Source organism: Penicillium cataractarum (genome assembly GCF_028827025.1).
Source record: "Penicillium cataractarum strain IBT 29864 chromosome Unknown utg000002l, whole genome shotgun sequence".
NCBI classification, from domain to species: domain Eukaryota; kingdom Fungi; phylum Ascomycota; class Eurotiomycetes; order Eurotiales; family Aspergillaceae; genus Penicillium; species Penicillium cataractarum.
This window is the reverse complement of record NW_026622738.1, coordinates 5,019,433-5,040,214: the sequence shown is the minus strand read 5'-3', so window position 1 is coordinate 5,040,214 and position 20,782 is coordinate 5,019,433. Positions and strand designations below refer to the sequence as shown.

The 20,782-nt window shown below is 49.5% G+C and overlaps 9 protein-coding genes across 9 annotated transcripts; 3 read left to right on the top strand and 6 right to left on the bottom strand.

Annotated features, from left to right (window-relative positions):
* Positions 1–895: 895 nt before the first annotated feature.
* N7496_003849 (uncharacterized protein) lies at positions 896–1,231 on the top strand (the record flags this gene model as incomplete). Its single annotated transcript, XM_056696780.1, has 1 exon — positions 896–1,231. The coding sequence occupies one exon, from the start codon at positions 896–898 to the stop codon at positions 1,229–1,231; it is 336 nt and encodes a 111-aa protein (XP_056558992.1).
* Positions 1,232–2,252: 1,021 nt separating this feature from the next.
* Positions 2,253–3,092, bottom strand: N7496_003848 (cytochrome P450 monooxygenase; the record flags this gene model as incomplete). Its single annotated transcript, XM_056696779.1, has 1 exon — positions 2,253–3,092. One exon carries the CDS (start codon positions 3,090–3,092, stop codon positions 2,253–2,255), a length of 840 nt encoding a protein of 279 aa, XP_056558991.1.
* Positions 3,093–3,724: 632 nt separating this feature from the next.
* On the bottom strand, positions 3,725–4,382 carry N7496_003847 (uncharacterized protein; the record flags this gene model as incomplete). Its single annotated transcript, XM_056696778.1, has 3 exons — positions 3,725–3,844; positions 3,904–3,986; positions 4,082–4,382. The coding sequence occupies 3 exons, from the start codon at positions 4,380–4,382 to the stop codon at positions 3,725–3,727; spliced, it is 504 nt and encodes a 167-aa protein (XP_056558990.1).
* Positions 4,383–6,018: 1,636 nt separating this feature from the next.
* On the bottom strand, positions 6,019–6,321 carry N7496_003846 (uncharacterized protein; the record flags this gene model as incomplete). Its single annotated transcript, XM_056696777.1, has 2 exons — positions 6,019–6,072; positions 6,154–6,321. 2 exons carry the CDS (start codon positions 6,319–6,321, stop codon positions 6,019–6,021), a joined length of 222 nt encoding a protein of 73 aa, XP_056558989.1.
* Positions 6,322–6,686: 365 nt separating this feature from the next.
* On the bottom strand, positions 6,687–7,088 carry N7496_003845 (uncharacterized protein; the record flags this gene model as incomplete). Its single annotated transcript, XM_056696776.1, has 1 exon — positions 6,687–7,088. The coding sequence occupies one exon, from the start codon at positions 7,086–7,088 to the stop codon at positions 6,687–6,689; it is 402 nt and encodes a 133-aa protein (XP_056558988.1).
* A 4,545-nt stretch (positions 7,089–11,633) lies between these two features.
* Positions 11,634–12,572, bottom strand: N7496_003844 (p24 family protein; the record flags this gene model as incomplete). Its single annotated transcript, XM_056696775.1, has 4 exons — positions 11,634–11,644; positions 11,730–12,009; positions 12,134–12,322; positions 12,426–12,572. 4 exons carry the CDS (start codon positions 12,570–12,572, stop codon positions 11,634–11,636), a joined length of 627 nt encoding a protein of 208 aa, XP_056558987.1.
* A 332-nt stretch (positions 12,573–12,904) lies between these two features.
* N7496_003843 (ubiquitin-specific protease UBP15) lies at positions 12,905–17,124 on the bottom strand (the record flags this gene model as incomplete). Its single annotated transcript, XM_056696774.1, has 11 exons — positions 12,905–13,011; positions 13,080–13,209; positions 13,272–13,586; positions 13,641–14,800; positions 14,857–15,805; positions 15,872–15,980; positions 16,040–16,229; positions 16,294–16,451; positions 16,525–16,669; positions 16,906–17,026; positions 17,116–17,124. The coding sequence occupies 11 exons, from the start codon at positions 17,122–17,124 to the stop codon at positions 12,905–12,907; spliced, it is 3,393 nt and encodes a 1,130-aa protein (XP_056558986.1).
* A 921-nt stretch (positions 17,125–18,045) lies between these two features.
* Positions 18,046–19,558, top strand: N7496_003842 (protein kinase PKP2; the record flags this gene model as incomplete). Its single annotated transcript, XM_056696773.1, has 4 exons — positions 18,046–18,164; positions 18,230–18,349; positions 18,430–18,712; positions 18,773–19,558. The coding sequence occupies 4 exons, from the start codon at positions 18,046–18,048 to the stop codon at positions 19,556–19,558; spliced, it is 1,308 nt and encodes a 435-aa protein (XP_056558985.1).
* Positions 19,559–20,230: 672 nt separating this feature from the next.
* On the top strand, positions 20,231–20,780 carry N7496_003841 (YqaE/Pmp3 family membrane protein; the record flags this gene model as incomplete). The annotated part of the gene is made up of 3 exons (XM_056696772.1): positions 20,231–20,279; positions 20,429–20,504; positions 20,615–20,780. 3 exons carry the CDS (start codon positions 20,231–20,233, stop codon positions 20,778–20,780), a joined length of 291 nt encoding a protein of 96 aa, XP_056558984.1.
* Between the last annotated feature and the right edge of the window lie 2 nt (positions 20,781–20,782).

Below are 20,782 nucleotides of genomic sequence, written 5' to 3'. Positions count from 1 at the left end.
TCACCAAATTCTGACTCTGATAAAAAGGTTGACTCTGATGAAAAGGTCAACATGCATGCGCTCATCACTCAGGAAATACCAGAAACCCCGGAAACTCTAGCGTTAAGCTATTTCATGCATGTCTATGTTCCTACTGCCGCATTCGAGTACTTGCCCGAATTATCATCCACATTTCTTACGTCAGGGCCTCTAGGGGATGCCCTTTTAGCACCCTCACTCCTCTTGTTCTCACAGAATCTTCGAATGCCATCAGTTCAATCTCTTGCGCAAAATCATTACGCTAGGGCATTGAGGTCTACCAATTCGGCCCTTTCTTGCCCAGAGCGAGCGACAAGTGATAGTACTCTCTTGGCAGTCTTGCTCTTGAGTCTGTTCGAGGCTTTGGTATTTCAAGGGCGAGCGATTCCTGTCAATTGGAACGCCCATACCCGGGGAGCCTCGGAGCTATTACGACTTCGAGGCGAGGGTCAGTTTGATAATTCCCTCGGCCGCCATTTGTTCCGACACGCGTCCTTGAACATCAGAACACACTGCGCCCAGCTAGGCGTGAGTACACCTTCCGTCTTAACCACGCTGGAATCGACCAATTTCGAGAGAATCTATAGTCCTGGGAGGATTCGCCAATTTGGACGAGTAGTGGGTGCTATTGCAAATCTACGGGCCATCAGCCAGAGCCTCTCCCCCCTCGGAACACTTGACCAGGCTCCTAAAGCTGGATTCGGAGCTTGAGGATATTCTCAATGACTTGCGGAGGGATGCATCTTTCGAGGTCGTCGACGCCAAAGATATACAAGGATCAATATGCACATACAAAGATAAAGTCTATCGATACCCGTCTCAGAGAATCGCCCGAACATGGAACATGGTCCGGATAACCAGATTATTCATCGCCCAAATGATTAACTACGTATTACTCTCTCCTCGTGGGATGGAACTTCCGAACGAGGTCTTGGCTCAAGTTCAGGACATTATTACTGTGACTGGTACCGAGATGATATCCGACATTCTGCATACCGTCCCTTTCGCACTTGAGCTCTCGATTAACCCCATCATGTCGGCTCGGTCGCTTATTTACCCCTTGTCTGGGATTGCGATATTCGAATTCGCATTACCTGATGCTGCAGAGTTTGCCCTTGACAGATTGGGGTTCATTGGGAGGCAGTATGGCTTCCCGCAGGCCATTGATTCAGCTAATATGGTCTTGCAGACTAAAGATTTAGAGGACTGGTAAGTGCAACTCTCTCAAACTCGAAGTATATGCAGTGGAAGCTGACCATTTTGTTTAAATTTCTCAGGATACATCTGTCTGTACTCTCTTGTTAATCCAAGACCAAATTAGACTATGCATCCCAGGAAAAATCAAGGAACTGGCCCGGGAGCATGCATCTCTATTATTATATCGTGTGTCAACAAGAAGTATATTTCGGTGGAGCTGCCTCAAAGTCTATTACTTGCTCATGAGACACCACAATAGCAATTTGTATTCTTACTTAAACTGACGACAATGGTATTGACCGACAATTTCTCCTTCCTCTCTTTCCAGCAGTTCTGTTGCATTTGAAGTATTTCGACTTATATCCACGAAAGACAATTGCATAATGACCTAGTATTGGCAACGATACTCACGCCCTTTCCAATATCCATGGCTTAAGCAACTGGGCGCTGAGATTTGTTCAGTCATAGCCCCATAACCAGGGCTAATTTCCTTGCTCTTCTGACTTCAACTCAAGTTTCTTCATGAACTTCCACCATCCAGCGTAGGGTTTGATTGTGTCCATCTGCGACTCGGTCGAACTCGAATCGCTTGTAGCCTCGATACCGACTAAGCCAGCCACCATGATCGTATAAAACTCATTTCCGTTATCGTTATCCTTAACTGGAACACTCGCATACCCCCGCGGAATGGGTTCAGTTTCAAGTGACGAGTGCGTGACACCCCAAACCGGCGGTCCAATCCTGGACGACGCCTCATTTAGGCAGGTGCTAGACTTTTTTTTGTTTAGATCTAACCTCGAATGGACCGGTGTTAATGAGCCTTGGTCAATTCAAGCGCCTGCCATCATACGTAGTTGCTTAGCCTCGAACACTATCAAATAGAAGAAATAAAGTTTAGATAGAATGAATTCGGACAAAACCATCAAAAATGCAGAATAATTTTACTTATTCAAAGACCGTCAGTCAAGCCATGCATCGTAAATCCCCCTCTCCCAGTCGATGATATTCATTCTGCTTTGCTAACACCCTCCAAATGTTCACGAGTCTACCACAACTTCGCATTTATGCCCCGATGGCACAATCAGAAAATAATGCTCTGGCCACATACTTTCTTCTGTGGAACCTGGTGCCAGCCGCACATTTCCACATCGACGGAAGAACTCGGCTGTCGCTAGCCGTAGCTCCATCCATGAGAGATGGATACCCAGGCAAATGCGTGATCCAGCACCAAAGGGAGATAGAGCCGCCTTGGCTTCATCTGACACTCTCTCATTGCCAGGGATCCATCGTGAAGGATTAAAATTCTCGGGTTCTGGGAAGAGGGTCTCATTTCGGTGAATAGAATAGCTCTGCGTCGAGACGGTTATGCCGGCAGGGATATAGTAGCCAGAGAGCTTCACGCCGCCCTCTGGGACAGATCGCGGGAGCGAGCCAGGCGCTGCGCCGTACAGTCGCAAAGTTTCGGTTATGGTGGCATTAAGAGAGGGTAACAATTCGAGATCTGTCTCCTGGTAGTTGTTACTGAGGCTAGCGAGTTCGTTCTCCAACTGTGCGTGTAGTGTCGGGCGACACATTACCGCCCAAATTAGATACGTCAGTGTCACGGCCGTTGTATCGGAGCCGGCCATAATCAGGTTACCTGCTTCGATGGCAACTTCTTCATCGCTCAGTGACTGATCCCGCGCTGACTCGTGTACTAGGCCGGAGAAGATATTATGGGCAGATTCGCTGTTCTTACGGCTGTTCGTCACAGCGCGTCGACTGTACTGCATCAGATATTCACGGGTGTTGAACATATCGCGGAAGGTCTTGTATGGTACGAGAGGGGCGATATATCGAACGAGGGGGATCTCAGCCGCGATGCCAGCGCCGTTCATTGCTAACTTGAGAATACGGATGTACTGGTTATTCTGCCCAGGCATGAGACCCTCTCCATTTGCATCACGAGCAGGTTATTACGTACCTTTCCCTTTCTCAACATGTCTAAGGACTCGCCAAACCCTAGATGTCCAATGACATCCGTCGTGAGAAGCTTCGCCCATTTCAGGATATCACACTTGCCAACCTGCACAAGCTCATTCTGAATCTGTGATATGGCCAGTTGGACCTTCTGTTTTACCACAGGCTCACAGGACGTGCGTAGGACTGATCACCCTAAGTGTTAGGGTAAGCGTTTAGGTTACTTAGGGAGCTACTTATGTTCGCTTGGTGAGCTACCCAGGGCGGCGAGGTGATTAACTGATTCTGTGCTCTACGAGCTGATAATTTCCCGAGGTAGCAGTTTTACCGTCACCTAGATTTACAAAATAACAAACAAAAGTCAAACAAATGAAACAACGTGCCAAAGTGATATCCAGTGAAAGGACAAGAAAAAAGTAGAATAGACCGTCAATGCCTTCTTATACTTCCTTCCCCAGGGTGAGAGAAGAAGTACATCCAACCCAACATTCATAGAGGTAATCCAGAAGAATACGGTCACAGCATCCAGTGCTTAAAAAAACCTTCTCAATTATGAGAGCGCATCCTCGATATACTCTGCCTGGGTCTCATCGCCATTGTTGTATCCGAAGGACTTGTAGTACTTCTCCTTGACTTCCTCGAAGGGCTTGCAGGCGTTGATTCCGGAGTCCTGTAAAACAAAAAGAGTTAGATATTCGTTATGAAGTAGGAGGATGGTGTATGACATACCCCATTATCAGAATTGCAGCACATCGGGGCATATCCCTCCGCGTCACACGCGTTCGGAGAAATGTCATCAGCCATAGCCTTGCCTATAAGTTGAGTAAACATTATTAGCATGTTATTCTCTCGGCCTCCATTGATACTTCCGAGCCAGTGCTAGAACAGTAGATGGATGCAGACATACAATCGAACGAGACTTTCGAGCTAACAGAAATACCCCCAAGAGCCGGAACGAGTTTTCCAACGTTGTCGATGAGCATACGCGATGTCTGTTGAAGAGACATGCAGCATCGCTTGAACTGCTTTTCAGGGCACTGGTACGCCCCCACTGGTGTCATCAAAGGGGATGCCACGGGAGAGGCCTGCGACGGAGCCGCGATGGCCTGCGTGGGAGTAGGAGCGGCCACTGAGTTTCCCGCTGCAACAGGGACGGCGGCAGTGATGGTGATAGTTGCGAGGGTGTAGAAGAGCGTAGGGAGATGCATTGTGACTGCCCTGTTATCTGATGTATTGTTTTCTGGACTTGTAGTTTTATAGGGTGAGGTATAAGCGGTCCTGTAGAGAGTGTGTTGTGCGGTTAAACCTCACACGACTGTCGCTGGTTAAGCAGTATTTTTATTTGAAAGGATTGTCTCGGATGGAGTGGTCGGATCCAAAAGAGTGTAATAGAGCGTGATGTGTATATGAAGGCCCGTTAAATGAACGACGAGAGCTGGGCGAGAAATTGGGGTGTCGAATGGCGTGTTTTTTTAGTTGTCGACGATGGTTGTAGTAAGTCGACTGGGTATGGGCGAAAGGCAACAAAGGACCCTTGGGCTGCCAGAGGCTTGCGTGCTTGGGCGTTTCAACCCTCGCAGTGCTCAGTCCAGATAGCCCTGTCGGGGCTTGTTGGCCGAAATTACCGATACCCACGCAGTGTTGTGTACTGTTTTGCTCCCTTGAGTCGCAATTAAGCCCTTGTTACTTGGTCAGGGGATTCCAGGGCATGGGGTTCCAATCTGCTCGAAAAATTAATCATCTCCTCGTTCTCGTTGGCCAGATGGGCTCTCTGAATCAGTTGGAATGTTAAACAATAGTATTTATGAGTTTGCATTATTCTTATTGGTTCTAAAGGGTTGTGTTGCGTCGCATGTCCGCGTGTCGGCTGTTATAAACTCGAACTGATGACCGATTGTGGACTGCCGAGTCAATATTCTAGATTTCCCGCTCCAATTGTAGCATCCAGTCACTACCTATTTGACATTAAGCATGTATACAATTCTATTTCATGTGCACGAGGAGCTTTGCGAAGCAATACCTCTAGAGCGTAACCAATTGAGCTCACAATCCACGAAGGATGCAAGGGATACCGCGGAGGAATGAGCCGTCAATCCACTCGTTGCCCCCTTGCCAACTAGGGGCACTCGTGCCTTGTTCCTCTCTGCAGGAACAACTTTGCGCCGCGGTTTTTTCACAATTGGTTCATCGTAATAGCCAAGACTAAGTATCGTTGATCGATCGGGTCCGCGAGTGATTCGCGTAACGTGATCGAGCAATTAGGGTTAGATCATAGGATAGTCTCTCATAAGCTTCATGGAGTGACACGATCATTGGGTGGCACTAATTTTCACCGTTGTCGCGGTATTTACTTTTGTTGGGAAAATCTACAATCATTTCGAGGTGAAATGCAGGACCCTGTACAAGCTACGGTAGTTTGGAATACAAATTGACGTTCCAGTATCAAATGAAAAAGGTTCAGCTGGTCATGAATGGTGTACAGTTTGTGATGCCAGTATGCTGGGTAGGAGGTAACAAGAGTTATAGGTATACAGGGGGTCGTGGTCGTAAAGAGCAGACGTTTTCTCGAGGGGACAAGATCGCGTCTCCGGTCGAGATGTCAGTGGTCATCACATGGGTACATCCATGGCAAAACAAAACATAAGCAATCATCCCATAAAGGGATGGGGAGGGTGGGAAAACATCGTCGCTCGCTCGCTCAAAGGAATCGCAGGGAAATAATGTACAGCCTGTATGTCCCCTCACAGAGGGAATGGCAGGGTTCAGAATAAAGCAACAATGATACACCGGCTGTTGGGGCCGTAGAAGTGGAAGAGGACGGAGATAGACCGTGCGAATGGAACATCATTTGTAGACTGCTCTATGTCCAGAAACGAACGCCGAGCCAGCCACAGGATTCTGAAAAAGAGTAATAAAACGAGCGTGGAGAAAAGAAGGGGAACACGGGGGCATCAGGGTAAGATCCATATTGGGTCTTACCTTTTTTTGCAGCGGTTTTCTGATATCATTGTGGATGGGGAGGGGATAGGTCAAGGCAGAGATAGGTTCGCTGTTGACAAGGTTCGCCATTGCAACTCGATCAATGTTCCTTGTGAGAAGGGCTTTGCAAAGTAAGATGTCCATGACGGTAAAAGCAGACGGGGACATTGTGGGGTGAGAGTGTGGAAAAGGAATGACCACTTCATAGTGACTCGACTCTCGTCGGGGACACAAAGAAATGCAAGGCTTGAAAACGCTATACCGCTAGGAAAGCATGAACTGCGCATTCTCGCGCGGCTCATCGAACTCCGTCAAAAAGAAGAAAACTCCGCCTCCGGGCGAACATGAGCGGGAGGGAACGTGTTTCTGATGAAATCTCGTCATGTTGCACCATGGAACTCCAGATGGGTGTAGTCAAGGCATCATAACGGTTGTATCATAAGAAGAGACCGCTACTTTCAAGTGTTAGCAATATATCTTTGGTAGACATAAGACGATGTCAGGGTCAACATACCTCCAGATAGGCTAGCAGTCTAATATCGAGACGTCTTGGCGTCGTTGGGGCTTCGCATGGGCTTCTGGCTAGGTTGCTGGTGAGCTGCATGGCGAGTGGCAGCAGCAGCACCGGCTGAGGTAGGTGGAGCGCCATTGGCTTGATGGGCAAGGACACCATTGCTCGAGGTGCCACTGCGATCACTGTTACCGCTGCTTTGGCTACTACGGCTGCTGGAGCCGCTATGGCTGTTGCTGTCATCAAGGTCGACAAAGGAGGACATTTGACGCTGCGTATACTCCAACATGGTACGGTTATAGTCCTCGAGGGTGATTCGAGGATCCGTAGACCGTTGGGTCTCGACATGGTTCCCATGAGAGGGACCAGTCCCTCCTGACTCGTGAGGGAACATGCTTCGAATGTTATCCGAATGCTGATGCATTTTGTGGCCTCCAGTTATGGTGGGAAATGTCTGGAGGTGACGATGTGAGTAGACTGAAAGCCTAGGTGGGTATCCGTTAGATAGGTGTTGATCGAGGGGTAGGTAATTGTGAAACAAGTCGATAGCTCAAGGCTTTAGCAAATCATGATGGTGATATCGCTTTGGAAGTTGGGATGTAGTTGAGGATGGGTAGGAAAAAATGGGGAAAGGCGGAGGCACGTTCTAAGTAGTAAAGGGCAAGGAAGCTTGGCAGAGGAGAGGTTCATGAATAGCGTACCTTTGGAAGTGTAGACCTGTTTCAATCGGCTATGGAAGAAACAGAACCAAAGTTGAAGAATGATGTAGGTTATTTCTAGTGTGGGAGAGAATATTGTGCTGCGGGTGCGATGGGGCCCAGCGTTAAAGGAGTCAATCGGGCGATGGGGCGGCAATCACAGGGTTTAGGGCATGTACGCGGGGGAGACCTGTGGACATATGGTTTGGAAATATGATTTAGATTCGAGGCATATATATAATAGAACCGTGACTGTATAAGACGAATGAGATCACTGCGGATGATCGAGAATGGCAAAAGAACGTCCGCTCGGGGCCGTTGCTGATAGGTCCATGAGTATAAAGGTTATAGGTTCCATCATCTCCTGAGACGGTCCATGGGCGACGTTCAAAGACAGAATTCATTAGTTACTGGACCCAGGTGCAGTGACATCATTGGCTGAAGAAGAGGGGGGAATATAGTAGAAGTGGATGTATGGATTTCCTTCGTGTGAGGCTAAGGCTAGACGACATCATAAGCAACTGCGGCCTTACCCTCCTTCACGCTTCGACAGTCCCCACCGGCTCGCGATAGACGTTCCGTTGCCGCTGCGGCACTGTCGCTCATGGTTAGGGGGCAAGTGGAGATGATTATCATCATGGCATAATCCACCTCCACATCTCTATGAGGAGGGGAACGGCCGCTCGTTACGGACCACACGCGAATGGACCACCACCTCCTCTCGATGAGGTCACTTGGGAATGCGCGAATGGGCCAGATGGACCGAATGGACCAGTTGAGCTGAGATCGGCAGACGGAAGTTGACCATCCCCTGCAGATCTTCCTCTGACGTCTCTGGACCGAATCATAATGGCGCAGGACAGGCCATAACCTTGAACATCGAGCCTCCCTTGTCGTCTTTGCGTTTTGGCTACTGCAGCGGGACAGACTCCAGAGCGTGTTGAATGGCAGCGGAAATGCGAGGTGGATGTACCCGGTGGAGAGCTACAGCCACAGTCAATCCACGCTAGTTTCACGGGAAGGATTCCACTGATTCCACTGCTGGATAGTTTCAGAATGATAATGTTAGAAAATACCAGGCGGGGAGAAAAGAAATGAAATCCAACGAGGGTCAATTGGAGGGCCTGGATCCATCGTTGGCTTGAGAATGGGGCCGATGATCAGCTTCCTGACGTCCCATGGCATGTCCCCGGCGATATATGCCCATCGATCTGTTTCTTTTTAGTTCTGCAAGTTCACAGATCAATCACAATTATTGGAAAGTACTGTCTCATTCCCTCGACAGCCATTCTCTGCAGTATTCCGTATTGCGGCAAAGGTCGAGGAGCTGAGGCTCGAGTGGAGTCGGGCTGAACACCATAACGTCATCCCCCCAAAGGTCGGGGCGATCCGCGCTTCGATCTGGCCTTCTGCTTTAACTGTGATTATTATTCCTACTATTGCTGGTCTTGTGATTCAGCCAGCCAACGACCTTGACGAGATCGTCCTAGACTTTTAGAGGCGTGATAGGCGTGAACTACATTGTAACAGACGAACTATCATGTCAGAAATGGCGCCTATATACTACCACCCTAGTTTCCAGCCCATCCCAGCAGCTCCTGCTACTCCTGACGGTGCACCGATCGACCAGACCGATCGCCCAAAATTGAATTAGCAAAATGGCCACAGTGGATATGGGAACACCGTCATAAGATCTTTGATTGGATGCTGTCTTTCCCTCTTGTTTCCTCCTCCACGGGTTGCCTCATAGGGACACCTGAGGCATGAAAGGCACCTGACGTCAGAAGCCCTGAACGGGTGATTTGAATACTCGAGACTGTTGTCGAGACTGTATATTCACAATAACCAGCCATGTGATTGAATTGGTTTAACTACAAGAACAATTTGACCTTGAATGATATGATAGATAGTTGCTCACTAACACGAATGGAATTATACGTCCCAAGTATGCCATATCAATCAAATCAGTACCAACGTAGGTCAGATATATACAGATGCCAAACGCTCCGAGTATACCTCACGATGTGGCGATTTCCATCCAGTCCTAGAACCAACCTCCCACCTTGCATGATGTATACCACAAATGGAAAAATAATCATGCCGCGAAAAGAATTTCATGGAATGATAGCCCCACTCAAGCTCTCTCACGAACTACAGAGCACAGTACTGCGCTCAAAGAGGCTGGATCTAAGCAGAGCAGAATATCATTACGGCCAGTCAAGAGCCCTGGCTTGCCAAGAGCTCTAATAGTGCAGTAGATTCCGAATGATCGACCATTTGTTAAACCTACCATAGCGGGGGAGGCAAAAGAAGTGGATAGACTCGGAAAGTATCATTTCGTGCGCACGGGGAGTACCCTCTTCCTACAATCTCCACTCCCGTAGCTCTCCACTTGCAGAATGGGGTCATTGTTCCTATCAGATAGGTTCTCGGAAACTGTCTCCTTCAATTTTTCTTTCTGTTCCTTGGGAGGCGTAGGGTTATAATGTTTGTCGTCTGCCCCTGTCCTCAATGAAGGCGATAATGCGACGTGGGATATGAATGTTTGCAGAAACTCTCGAGCAGAAGGCTAATTGATGGATCGAGCGTCATTCGCTATAACATCGACAATGAACCCTGTGATCACCACTGTAGTCTTATCGACCAATTCTGTTAATGTCATTAGAACGAGCTTCCCAAAAAGGTAAACTAAAGGTTATTTGGCGAATAATCCCAATTGGGCATATTGATAGTAGCCAAAAAGCAAAGGATACCCTGATGATATCAGTACTAGCACTAGATGCGTTGTGCAAGGTTGCAGCTCAAAGGAAACTAGTCGAGTAGGACCCCCGTTCTATTGTACATGCTGTCTTTTTTGGGACTTCAGAGGGTATCAGACCTGACAGTATCCTAAATACAAAGCTGAAGGGACGCATACTAGTGATGAGAAAATGAAACTCGGTCCCACCGGGTCCCTGCCAAAGCGCTTCACCCACTAGATAATTCTACATTGGATTCTTGCGTCATACAGGGAGTCTTCCCGACCGTTACTCGTGGAGAATATGAACGTATTACCAGTATCCAATTCTCCAAAAAAGATTATAATCATAGTAACATCAAGACGCCGCTCTGACACCAGCACATATCCCCTTGCCCGTGAAAGCAGGGTTATCATCCCAGTGAGATCATTCTACAGTCTGAGTATTGAGAAGAGTACTTCTAACTGCGCCGCAGTAGACATATCGCCTATTCCTATAGCCGACCTTGTCGCCATCATGCCAGATATGGAGGCAAATATGACGATCCAATCCAGCCGACTCGTCGGTGGCTGCCCTGGCCGATGATATCACTCCTCCCGAGCTCAACGGCTGCATGCGACAGACTGAGGATACGAGCATGTCAGTATAAACTTTGATTCATGTTTAACACCGTAGAAAGAGTAAGATGAAATCATTCCAACGATCGGACAATTCTGTCTAAATGAAGATGAAACATGTCGAACCACGGCTAACGTGGTTGAACGTCATGTGTACCACGTATCCATCCTCGTATGAAAGTCATCGGCTTCGTCTGTACGCTGGCCAGTCTCAAGTCATCTCCTTGCCATGATGGTATATTTCTGTAATTCTCATGCCGGGGGCCATTGTTTAATGCCCGATAGAAGTGAGCTATCATGGTGGTCTTGTGTGCATATCGCCACGACAAGGGCGATGGCCCAGAACCCTCGAGAAACCTGTTTTGGTCTAGAAACACAACGTCTAGTCACACATGGATAGCCCTCCCAAGCGCAACTTCAATGGGAACTCCATTTAGTATCTTCATTCTCGACCTACTATCTAAGAACTCGTCATGCTGACCGGCAAACTCGGTCGTCGTGCGAACAGTCCGTCGGCGAAAAGTGACCCTGGCCATCGCTAGGGCCTCGGCTGTGCATCGCCGTCCGGCCTGGACCTCCCACGATGATGACCAGAGCATCAGGTTTTCGATGTCTTTGCTATGTAGCCGCATATATCACTAGTCCACCCTCTCCCCATTAGACTGCGGTATAGTCTTAACCTACCCCAGCTTGAGTCATCAGCATAAGACTCTACCCGCAGAAAAGATAATCAGAAGAGGGGACCAATGTATGTCATGCAAAAAACCTGTTTTCGGTTCAATTGAAAGATGAATGTTTCTAGTAGGTAGCCTATTATAGCATGAAAGGTGGATACACTAGAACAAAAGACACGCCAGGGGGATTTTGCTCCAAGAGAGAAAAAAGTAAATGCATCATATTATTGACTTCATGCTCATCACACGTAACCTAGTAAAGACGTTAGTATCGAGTCCAATCAGATAATCAGAAGAAACAGAATATAGTCAGTATCCCCCAAAGTAGAAAAACGTACCCTTCCGTGCGCCCTGGAAGAAGAAGCGCACCACAAACACCTGCAAAGCAGCCATAGAAACCATCATCAAGCTCTCAATCACACTGAAGTTGAAAATCCGACGCTCGGTGCTGCGGACAGTGCTGAAGTTGCGGTTCTCGCGAGTACGGAAGTACTTCTGGTTACGGGAGATGGTGGATAGCTGTGCGGAGAGCTTGTAGATGGACTCTTCGAGGTTGGTGGTTTGCTCGGGGCTGGCACCCTGGCGGGAGGGGAGTTGGGCGCGCTGCTCGTTCTCGACCTGGAAAAGTGGGATTTAGTAAGATTTCAAACCAATTGAGTGATGAATTAGGACGGAATTGGGGGGAGTGTAGAGAACATGTTGACGCTCGGATATGCTTCTGCGGGGAGGGTAAACAACGTACGGCAATCTCGAAATCGACCATCTTCTCGGCAAACGTGGACATCTCATTGTTGAAGCAGAATGAGTACTCGCCGATGCTCTGCGCCGTGAAAACAAAGTCGCCCTGGCGTTCCTTTGTGCCATCCATCACGATCTTGCCGCCGGGTGCGGTGACGGTGTAATCAACATCGAAGGAACCACCGGATTGGACCTACACAAACACGCAATGTTAGTTACTGCCGATCGGTCTAACATTGCAGAGCGGATAGATGTCTCTAGCAATTGGAAAAAGACAACTTTGACAAAGTACTGACCGCAAAGTAGAATGCCACCTTGGCGTTAGACTGCTCAACGTTGGTGTAGAAGCATGCCTTCTCGTTGGCCTCGAGCCTATACGTCAGAGCAGTAGCACTGACGGAGGAGACCAAGGAGGCCAGGCCGGCGAGGAGAGCGAACCGCATAATGCCTGGAGGATGGAGATATGGTTGACGGGGAAGATCGCAGGGTCTCGGGGAATCGCGTGTCAGGAGTTCTGGCCAGCCTGGAGAGTCGGTGTTTGTTCCGTTTGCACCCAAACAACCGGTCTCATAAACTTGATTGGTTCTCACTCTCTACTCTTTATACTTTATGGGATATACGTGGACTTGATAGAAATAGAAGGGGGAAAACAAGAAATTTAAAATTGGAAGAGAAGGAAAAAAAAGAAACATAATTATCGCATCAAGCTGTCAACTGCTCATGTACCGGATCGCAGCTTCGAGCCCGCCCGCAAAAACGCCCCCCGGAAATGACTTTATCGAATGAAGAAGCTCTCGCTCTTAGCCCATAATCCGCGACTCTTGCTAGGATGGTCAAGACCCAGGTAGTCATCAGGACCGATCACATCAGCGAGAATGTCATCTAGAATCATGGTCAGCAACTGCACTCGCTAACAAGCCCAGACACGGATTTGGGTTGGGTATGCTTACCATCTTCAAGATACTTGGGGGCCGTGAACGACGCACGGGCGACGACGGCAAACTTAGTCTTCTCAAACGGCTTGCCCTTGAGACCGGTGCGCTTGGAAAGACGCTCCTTGGTCTCCTTAAAAATCTCACCCTGCTAGATAGTTAGTCATCTTGTAACTAAACAATCAAAGGATTGACGGCTGTAGCACTCACCGGCTTCACAACAAACTTGAAAGGAACCCCATGAGTGCGGTTAGGCTCCCGGTCAAAGTTGAAGGCGCTAACCAATCGATCGTCGCCCTCCATATTGAGCTCCTCGGCTGGTGCCCTCGCCGCATAGAGCGTAGAGAACTCATTGATGACTGACACATTAGTGTCTTCCTTGAACTCCTTATAGAGCTTGCCGCTTTGAGCCTCGAAAAGTCGGATCTCTTGGATAGCCTTTTCATCAAGGTTGGCCTTCTTCTGTAAGAGTCCGAGAAGGTCGGCAACGGTACCGTTACGCGACACCATAACCTCTACTAATTCCTACAAAAAGACTGTCAGTTGATCAAGTCATGAAGATCGAGCTGACTGACTTACCTCTTTCGTAATGCCCTCCGGCAGCAAAGTCACCTTGAAAGTCTTCTTGCTCTCGTAGTCACTTAAACTCATGTCCAATACCTCATAGAACAAAGCATCGGACCGATGCGCGGTGTACCCCCCATATGCACCATATTGGCCATTGAGGGTTTGAGCCAGGGTAGCGGTAGTGGTCCGCTTAAGGAAAGCCTTGGCCCCGCCGCCGGTGACCATAACGGGCGCAAACCGAATGTGAGTAGGCTCCACGTTCAAATGTTCGGCCACCTTCTTCGTCCACTGGTCATAGGTCGTCTTGCGGCTAAGCCCCAGGGTGAACCCATCACGATCATCCCCCTTCAGAGGGCGAAACTCGACGACTATGCGGTTGAGAAGGTAATCGTAGTATTGCCTGGCATCAGTGTAAAGAGCCGTCGACGGAAGCTCCGAGTCCTTCACGGTTCGCTGGAAAGTGATGATATCGCCATCCTGAATCTCCGACTGTTGGAAGGTCTGCTTGGGCTTCATCACATCGATCATATCGTGCTTGATCTCCTCAAACAGCATAAAGTCCGTCCCGGCAGGCCAATTCATCTTTGAAAGAATGGTGGGCGCCAAATCTTGCACCCTTTGGTTCTTGCGAACATGGATGGGGGCAATACCGGACAAGGTTTGGGTGTTCACGTCGAAGTTCTTCAGGAAAATCAAGACGAAATCATCAGAAGGCCATTCTTCGGGCTTCCCATTAGGGTCTAGAGGCGACACATCCATCCACAGTTGGAAAAGAGGGTCTTCCTTGCGGGGGTCCTTGCGGGCGGGGCTGCGGGGCCCGTACTTGATGCGAGCTTCCTCGACCGTCATTTCCATGTTGGTGAGGACCTGGTCGGGGCGGGTCGTCTTGTTTTGACGGCTAACCATCGTCCAGAACCGGATAGAGTCTACATCGATACCGCGCTCGTCGGCGATATCCTGTGCAATCTCGCCAAGTTTCTTAGTGCGAAGAATCCGGTATATATCCGGCAGACCAGGGTCTTCCATTGGAAGATCCAGGCTGGTCAGATCGAAGCCGTGGTGGTTTCGGAAAGTCTCTTCGGTCAAAACACCAAGTTTCATGTACAAATGAGCCGTATCCTTCTCTTTTTGTCTTTGCAACATTTCCGCTCGATCCTCGGCGACACGCTGTGCTAGAGTCAAAAGTTAGCGACGCTGGTTTGGAGTCCTTGAGTCATTTCGTTCTTACCAATGTGAGAGGGAACAGCTTCGTCGGTGATGGGGAGAAGGACGTTGTCCGATCGGGTCTTCCGAACATAAACCAACATGTAGGCATTCATGGACCGCTTGGTGGAGTACCTATGCGTGTAGGGCTGACGAACACCGGTTGTTCCGTTGGCGAATTCGTACTCTCCTCCATAGTTTTCTTCCAGAACCTCCTTCTCGGTAGCACGGTTGACCCGGTCATCGTCGAAGCGGTACCAGTGGCCATCCTTGGTCGGCTTCAAGAATGCATAGTAGTGGCCCGCATCGAGGCTACCGCTGTGGACGAGCACACCATGCAGCTCGTAGACCCAGGACTCCGACTTATCAGCATTGGCGGAAAGGTAAGGGGCGGCATCAAACTCCATCGGGAAGACATGGCGGTCATTGACCTTCATCATCGTCAGGGCATTAAGGTCGTATTCAAACCGTTTCAAGTGAAGATGCAGGACGGGTGGGAAGCTTTCAAAGATGACACCCTTCTTGGCATCCTGGAGCCCGTATGGAGCACCTGCATCATACTTGTTCTCGCCTTCCAGCGTCTCAACCTGGATGTAGTCCCGGAAGCTGTCATCCAGAGTCTTGTTTCCCCGAACGTTCAACTGGATATCCCAGAAATCTTCAATACGAGAGGACTCGTAATCGACATTAATGCAAGAGATATAAGTTTTGGTCTTTCCGACGAACAACTCAGGCAGGGCCTTTTCAGTAACGGTGCCCTTCATCTTCTCCTCCAAGCGCTCCATCAGCTTTCGCGACAGCTCTTGGACGTCTTGCTGCTCAAAGGCCTGTCTCGAATCCCAGCCAAAGGAGCCGGTCAGTTCAGTTGTTGCCACTGCCTTTTCCATTGTCTGAAGATTGTAGAATAGTCTTTGCAGGGTCCAAGCACTGTTCTCGCGAGAAGCATCCTGCTCTGTAGGGATATCGTATACAGCCTAGGAAGACAGTCAGAATGAACATAGACATCTTAGGGGAATTTTCAGTATCTACAAGAAACGTACCTTGCGGAAAGCATTGGTGAAATATAGAGATTGGAGAAGGGAGTTGAGGTAGCAAGTAGCACCCTGGTTGCGAAGGCCCACCATGCCGGTCTCCTTCTTGGAGTCGTAGCTGGAAACACTGTTAGCTCGAAAAATCTCGTCAAAAGCCTCATTGCGAGCGTAACTGACTTCTGGAAGCTGTGCCAGAGAACACCGGTAGGATCCTTGACCACGCGGACATAGGCAGTCACATTAGCCTCCTCATCCTGGACGAGCGGAACATTCTTGTCCTTCCACGCTTCGTTGAACAGACTCCGGAGGTCATAGAATCGAGTGAAACCCCAGTCGCCCTCATCAGCAGTGAATCGATGGGTTGCAACTAGTTTTCAGCGGTTAGTCTATCCGATTTCACCCAATGGCACCAGACCAAAGTATAACCTTACCATGGGAGAAGTAAATTGAGGGATCCTTCACATTCGACAGAACCAGTGCAAATTGTACACAGGCATACCAGTTCTCTGGCTGCTCGCCTTCCTCTGCATGTTCAAGGTAGAGCGAAGCGTGCTCCGAGTTGTTTCCGTATGGGAAGAAGAGAATGCGCCTAATCTTGGATCAGAAATGTGCCCATCTTTTTTTCCTTCTTCGAGCGATCCGGGAGGAGAACTGGTACCCACCAAGACGACCCGCCGCACTTGAAGATCGGACCGTGTGACTTTCTATCCATCTTCCTCCAGTTCTCGATGTGCCATGTGTTGTACACCTCTTCTAGGGTCTCAAGGTCAGGGTTCTTGGGGAGGACTCGCGCCATCATTGCCGTATCTAAGACAAGGTTGCAGACCTCGGTCAGCCATCTTCTCCAACATCGTAGCCCCAGAATGCAATTTATTCCGCAACCCTCCCAGCTGAGCGATCCCAAAGCTCTTTCGGTCGGATGAGATTGATTTCTCTCAGGTTTCTCATGCCGGCTTCGTTCTCGCTTTGAGGTCGGCCAGGGAGGGCAGGCAGGGCAGAGAGAAAAGAGGTAGACTCGGAATGAAGACATGAAAGCAACGTACGGTCAGCGGCGGACAGCGTAGGCTCGGGCTCATCGGAGCCCGAGCGGGAGACAACGACGACATCGGTCTTCTCATTGGAATATTGCTCATAGTCGTCGACCAGCATATCGTTCTCCGCGAGCTGGGTTGTTGAGAGCACGGTTAGATCTGCAATGACGACACACGCGAGGGGCACGGTCGGCACGGGCAAAGGACACAACGGCAACTCACGTTTTCCATGGCGAAGGGGACCCTCCCGTCCAGCCGGAAGGCGCCTGGTCGGAATGAAGGGAGAGAGTGTTTTAATGGGGGGAAGAAAGTGAGGGAGGTCAGAACGGGAGCAGGACGGAGTAGTCGTGTTTGTCGGGAGGAATTTCTTCTGGACCAGCAGAATGAGAGAGGGTCCGAAAGCTAGCGGTGGCGGAGCCCGTGGAGACTCGGCAGTGATTTTGTTTCCCTCTTGACAAGGACAATGGTCGAAGGGGGGAATAAGTGAGAGAGATTTGAAAAGTGAAATATGATGATTTGAAGAGAGTTATCAGATACTTGGAATCTCTCTTAGTTTTCAAGAAGGGTTTATGATCAAAGAGAGTTCTGGCGGGTGCAAGACATATGAAGAGCGTTGGCTGACGGTGTGGTGGTGGTGGTGATCTACTTGCTGCTTTCTCTTGCAGCCACTCACAGCTGGTTAGCTCACTAGTAATATTAAGATTAATTATAGATATAGAAAAAGGTATATAAGTCTATTTAGATTTCAATGAATACTCTTACTAGATAGTCTTTTAGTATATGTTTATATTAGTTGGTTTATATAGGCAACCTATTCAAAACGTCAGACCCTAGTGGCCAGCCACGACACTAACGGTCGCCTTACCCCAGCACTAAAAGAAAAAAAAAATGGAAATTCTATAGAGTCATTAACCAACCACAAAACAGCACCTAATAGAAGAATCCAACCACATTCAAACATCATAATCTCCTCTACTTTGTACTATTCAATTCTCTAAACTCGGCCCAAGGAAGCTTTCTCCACGTCACATGCCTCACCGCCCTCCAAAGCGGGCAGCACATGCAAACAGCTCGTTTCTCCTCACTTTCCCAAATCGCCCATCGCATGGCTCCTAGCTCTCCCCCAGACTGACTGGGACTGCATGGAGCACAATGCGGTCGAGTCGTCCTGCCAGATGCTGGAATAGCCTCCGTGCTCCCCAGCTGCGCTTTTACTCCAATGTGCGGGAGCAGCAACCGCCGCCGTGGCGGCCCGTCTCCGCTTTGGATGAGTATGATTCACGAGCTTTGCCCGGGTGGAATATGTCAAGACTAACTCGCCCAACCTTGGATATAGATGGGTTGAACGTCAAGCCCGACCTATTAGTCTGCGCCAGTTGACTTTTTTCGGTCGTACCTTGACCGAACCTCGACTCATTAGCTCGGCAAATTACGTGCGGACCGAGCTACCTACTCGGTATGTCCAGTCATGGGATGGGATGATAGTTGGAGCTTCATAAAGAGTGTTGCATGGCTAACTTTTGGTCATTGATGTAGTCTTGCACATCGTCTACGAGATATCCAGCAACTGCCCTACGTGGTCGTCGCCAACCCGCACCTATCCCTCGTCTACGAGCTATATTATAAGGCATTTGAACGGTTCCGAGTGATCCCCGAGATCTGCAGCCTTGACGATAATGACCGGTTCTGTGATGTCCTTCGAGAGATGCTGAGAGAGCACCTAGTGGTGATCCCCAACCTGGCAATGGGGGTGCTAGAGTGCCGTGATCTCGTGGCGCCGAACGAGATGGACAAGTTTATGAACACCCTCCTGCGAGCGGTATGTCTCATAACCCCAAATTTCTAGAAATACAGACAGTGAAACTCACCTCCCTCATAGAGAATCTCTCGGCGTGTCATTGCAGAGCAACACCTCGCCCTCACCGAGACTTTCAACTCGCCATGGCATTTCCCAGACTCCCATGAACGAACTGATATGAATGCAGACTTTGTCGGTGAAGTCTTCCTCAAATGCAAGGCCAAACAGGTCGTGGAAAGATGCGGACGAGTTGCACAGGACCTCATGCGCCAGACCTCGCAAACCGCGCAGCTTCCCGAGATCAAGGTCCAGGGTCATCTGGATGCCACCTTCCCGTACATCCTGAGTCATCTGGAGTACATTGTTGGGGAATTGCTGCGCAACTCGGTACAGGCCGTGGTCGAGAAATATCACGACTCGTCGCAACCACCACCGCCCATCGAAGTGTTGATTTGCGAAACGCCGCAACACGTGATTATGCGCATCTCCGATCAGGGCGGCGGGATCCCGCGGGAGATCCTCCCGTATCTGTGGTCCTTCAGCAAGGGACCGCGCACGCAGTCTCGGCTAGAGAATCTGGGTCAAGTCCCCGCCATGGCTGCAACCATGCAGGAGCTGAAAGTGTCGGAACGCAAGTATGATCGTGAGGCCTGGTACGAAGGGTCACTCGACTCGCTAACGTCGCGACCACCGAATCTGCGACTGGGCATGGGACTGCCGATGAGCCGGGTGTATGCCGAGTACTGGGCAGGCAGTCTGGAGCTGCACAGTCTAGAAGGGTATGGGGTAGATGCCTTTCTGCAGATCTGCAAGTTGGGGAACAAGAACGAGCAGGTAACGACACGGGCGGCCATCGACGCGGTGTGAGGGGTGTTTCTCTCTAGTCATGACCTGGTTTTTGTCGTTCGCCTCTTGTATTCCCCTAGTATCGGCTATTTCGGGTATGTACTTTTCAAGAGGTGTGCACGGGATTGAATAAAGCACCTTGTGTGACCTCCCAAGTACATACTGTATATCCTTCTACCCAGTCCAGAGTACTCGCCCTCTTGGGAGTGGGAATGACGTCAGTGGGACAATCGGCCAATCGGCGTGCAGCCCCCGAGATGAGCTCCTCAGCCCTACGAAGTACTGTGCAAGTTTCTCGGTTTACAACGAGCAAAGCACGTACTACCGTACTGCACTTGTACTACGTTAGTCACTACGGAGTACCAGGGCATTTCAGGGCCTGCGAAGTCGCCTGCCAAGCTTATTACGTTGATCCTTCAATCCCAACCTTACCACAGACAGGTCGCAGGAGCCTGGCACCACCACTGACGTCTTTGCCGATCATTCGATCATGAAACGCCTTGACTATTCCCCCAAAGACGATAACATCCCTATTTATATCTTCCTCCTCCTCTTTGCCATTTTCCTCCTCAGTTTTCTAGCCACGGCCGATTTTGAACACTCTCCCGACCCCGACTCGACTTAACTGCGACTACTGCATCTCATCTACTACCACCTATTTAAATTCGCAACTCTTCCTCGGTCAACTTCGTCATGGCGGGCACTTGTTCAATGCTGTGTTTGATCATTATCACTATCTTCAGTACGTTAACACCATCCTCCCTGCGATCGCTTTCTTCGGGCGCGATTCTCGGTTTCTCCTGCGCAGCTGTGCTGTTCGTGGACGAGAGTTTTCTGCTGCCTAGACGCCAAGCACCAGCAAACAAGGTTACCTGGCTAACTTTGCTATAGTCCCTCCACTGGGCGTCTTTCTCATTTCCGGCTGTGGCGTCGATTTCTGGATCAACGTTCTTCTAACCATTCTCGGGTGAGTCTACACTCTAGTTATCAACGGTGTCTACATGGACTTTTATCTCTACCGCTCTCCTCATATCTCCATACATTCCAAGGACACCGGCTAATTTTATCGTGCTACAGATACTTCCCCGGACACATCCATGCCTTCTACTTGGAATATGTGTACTATGACCGCCGCAATCGGGATCCTATAACTCGCGCAACTCAGCGACCTGCGCCGGGCGTGTACTCGGATCGCATTCAAAGCGGTGGTCACTCGCATGCGCGCAACTACGGCACCGTCTAAGC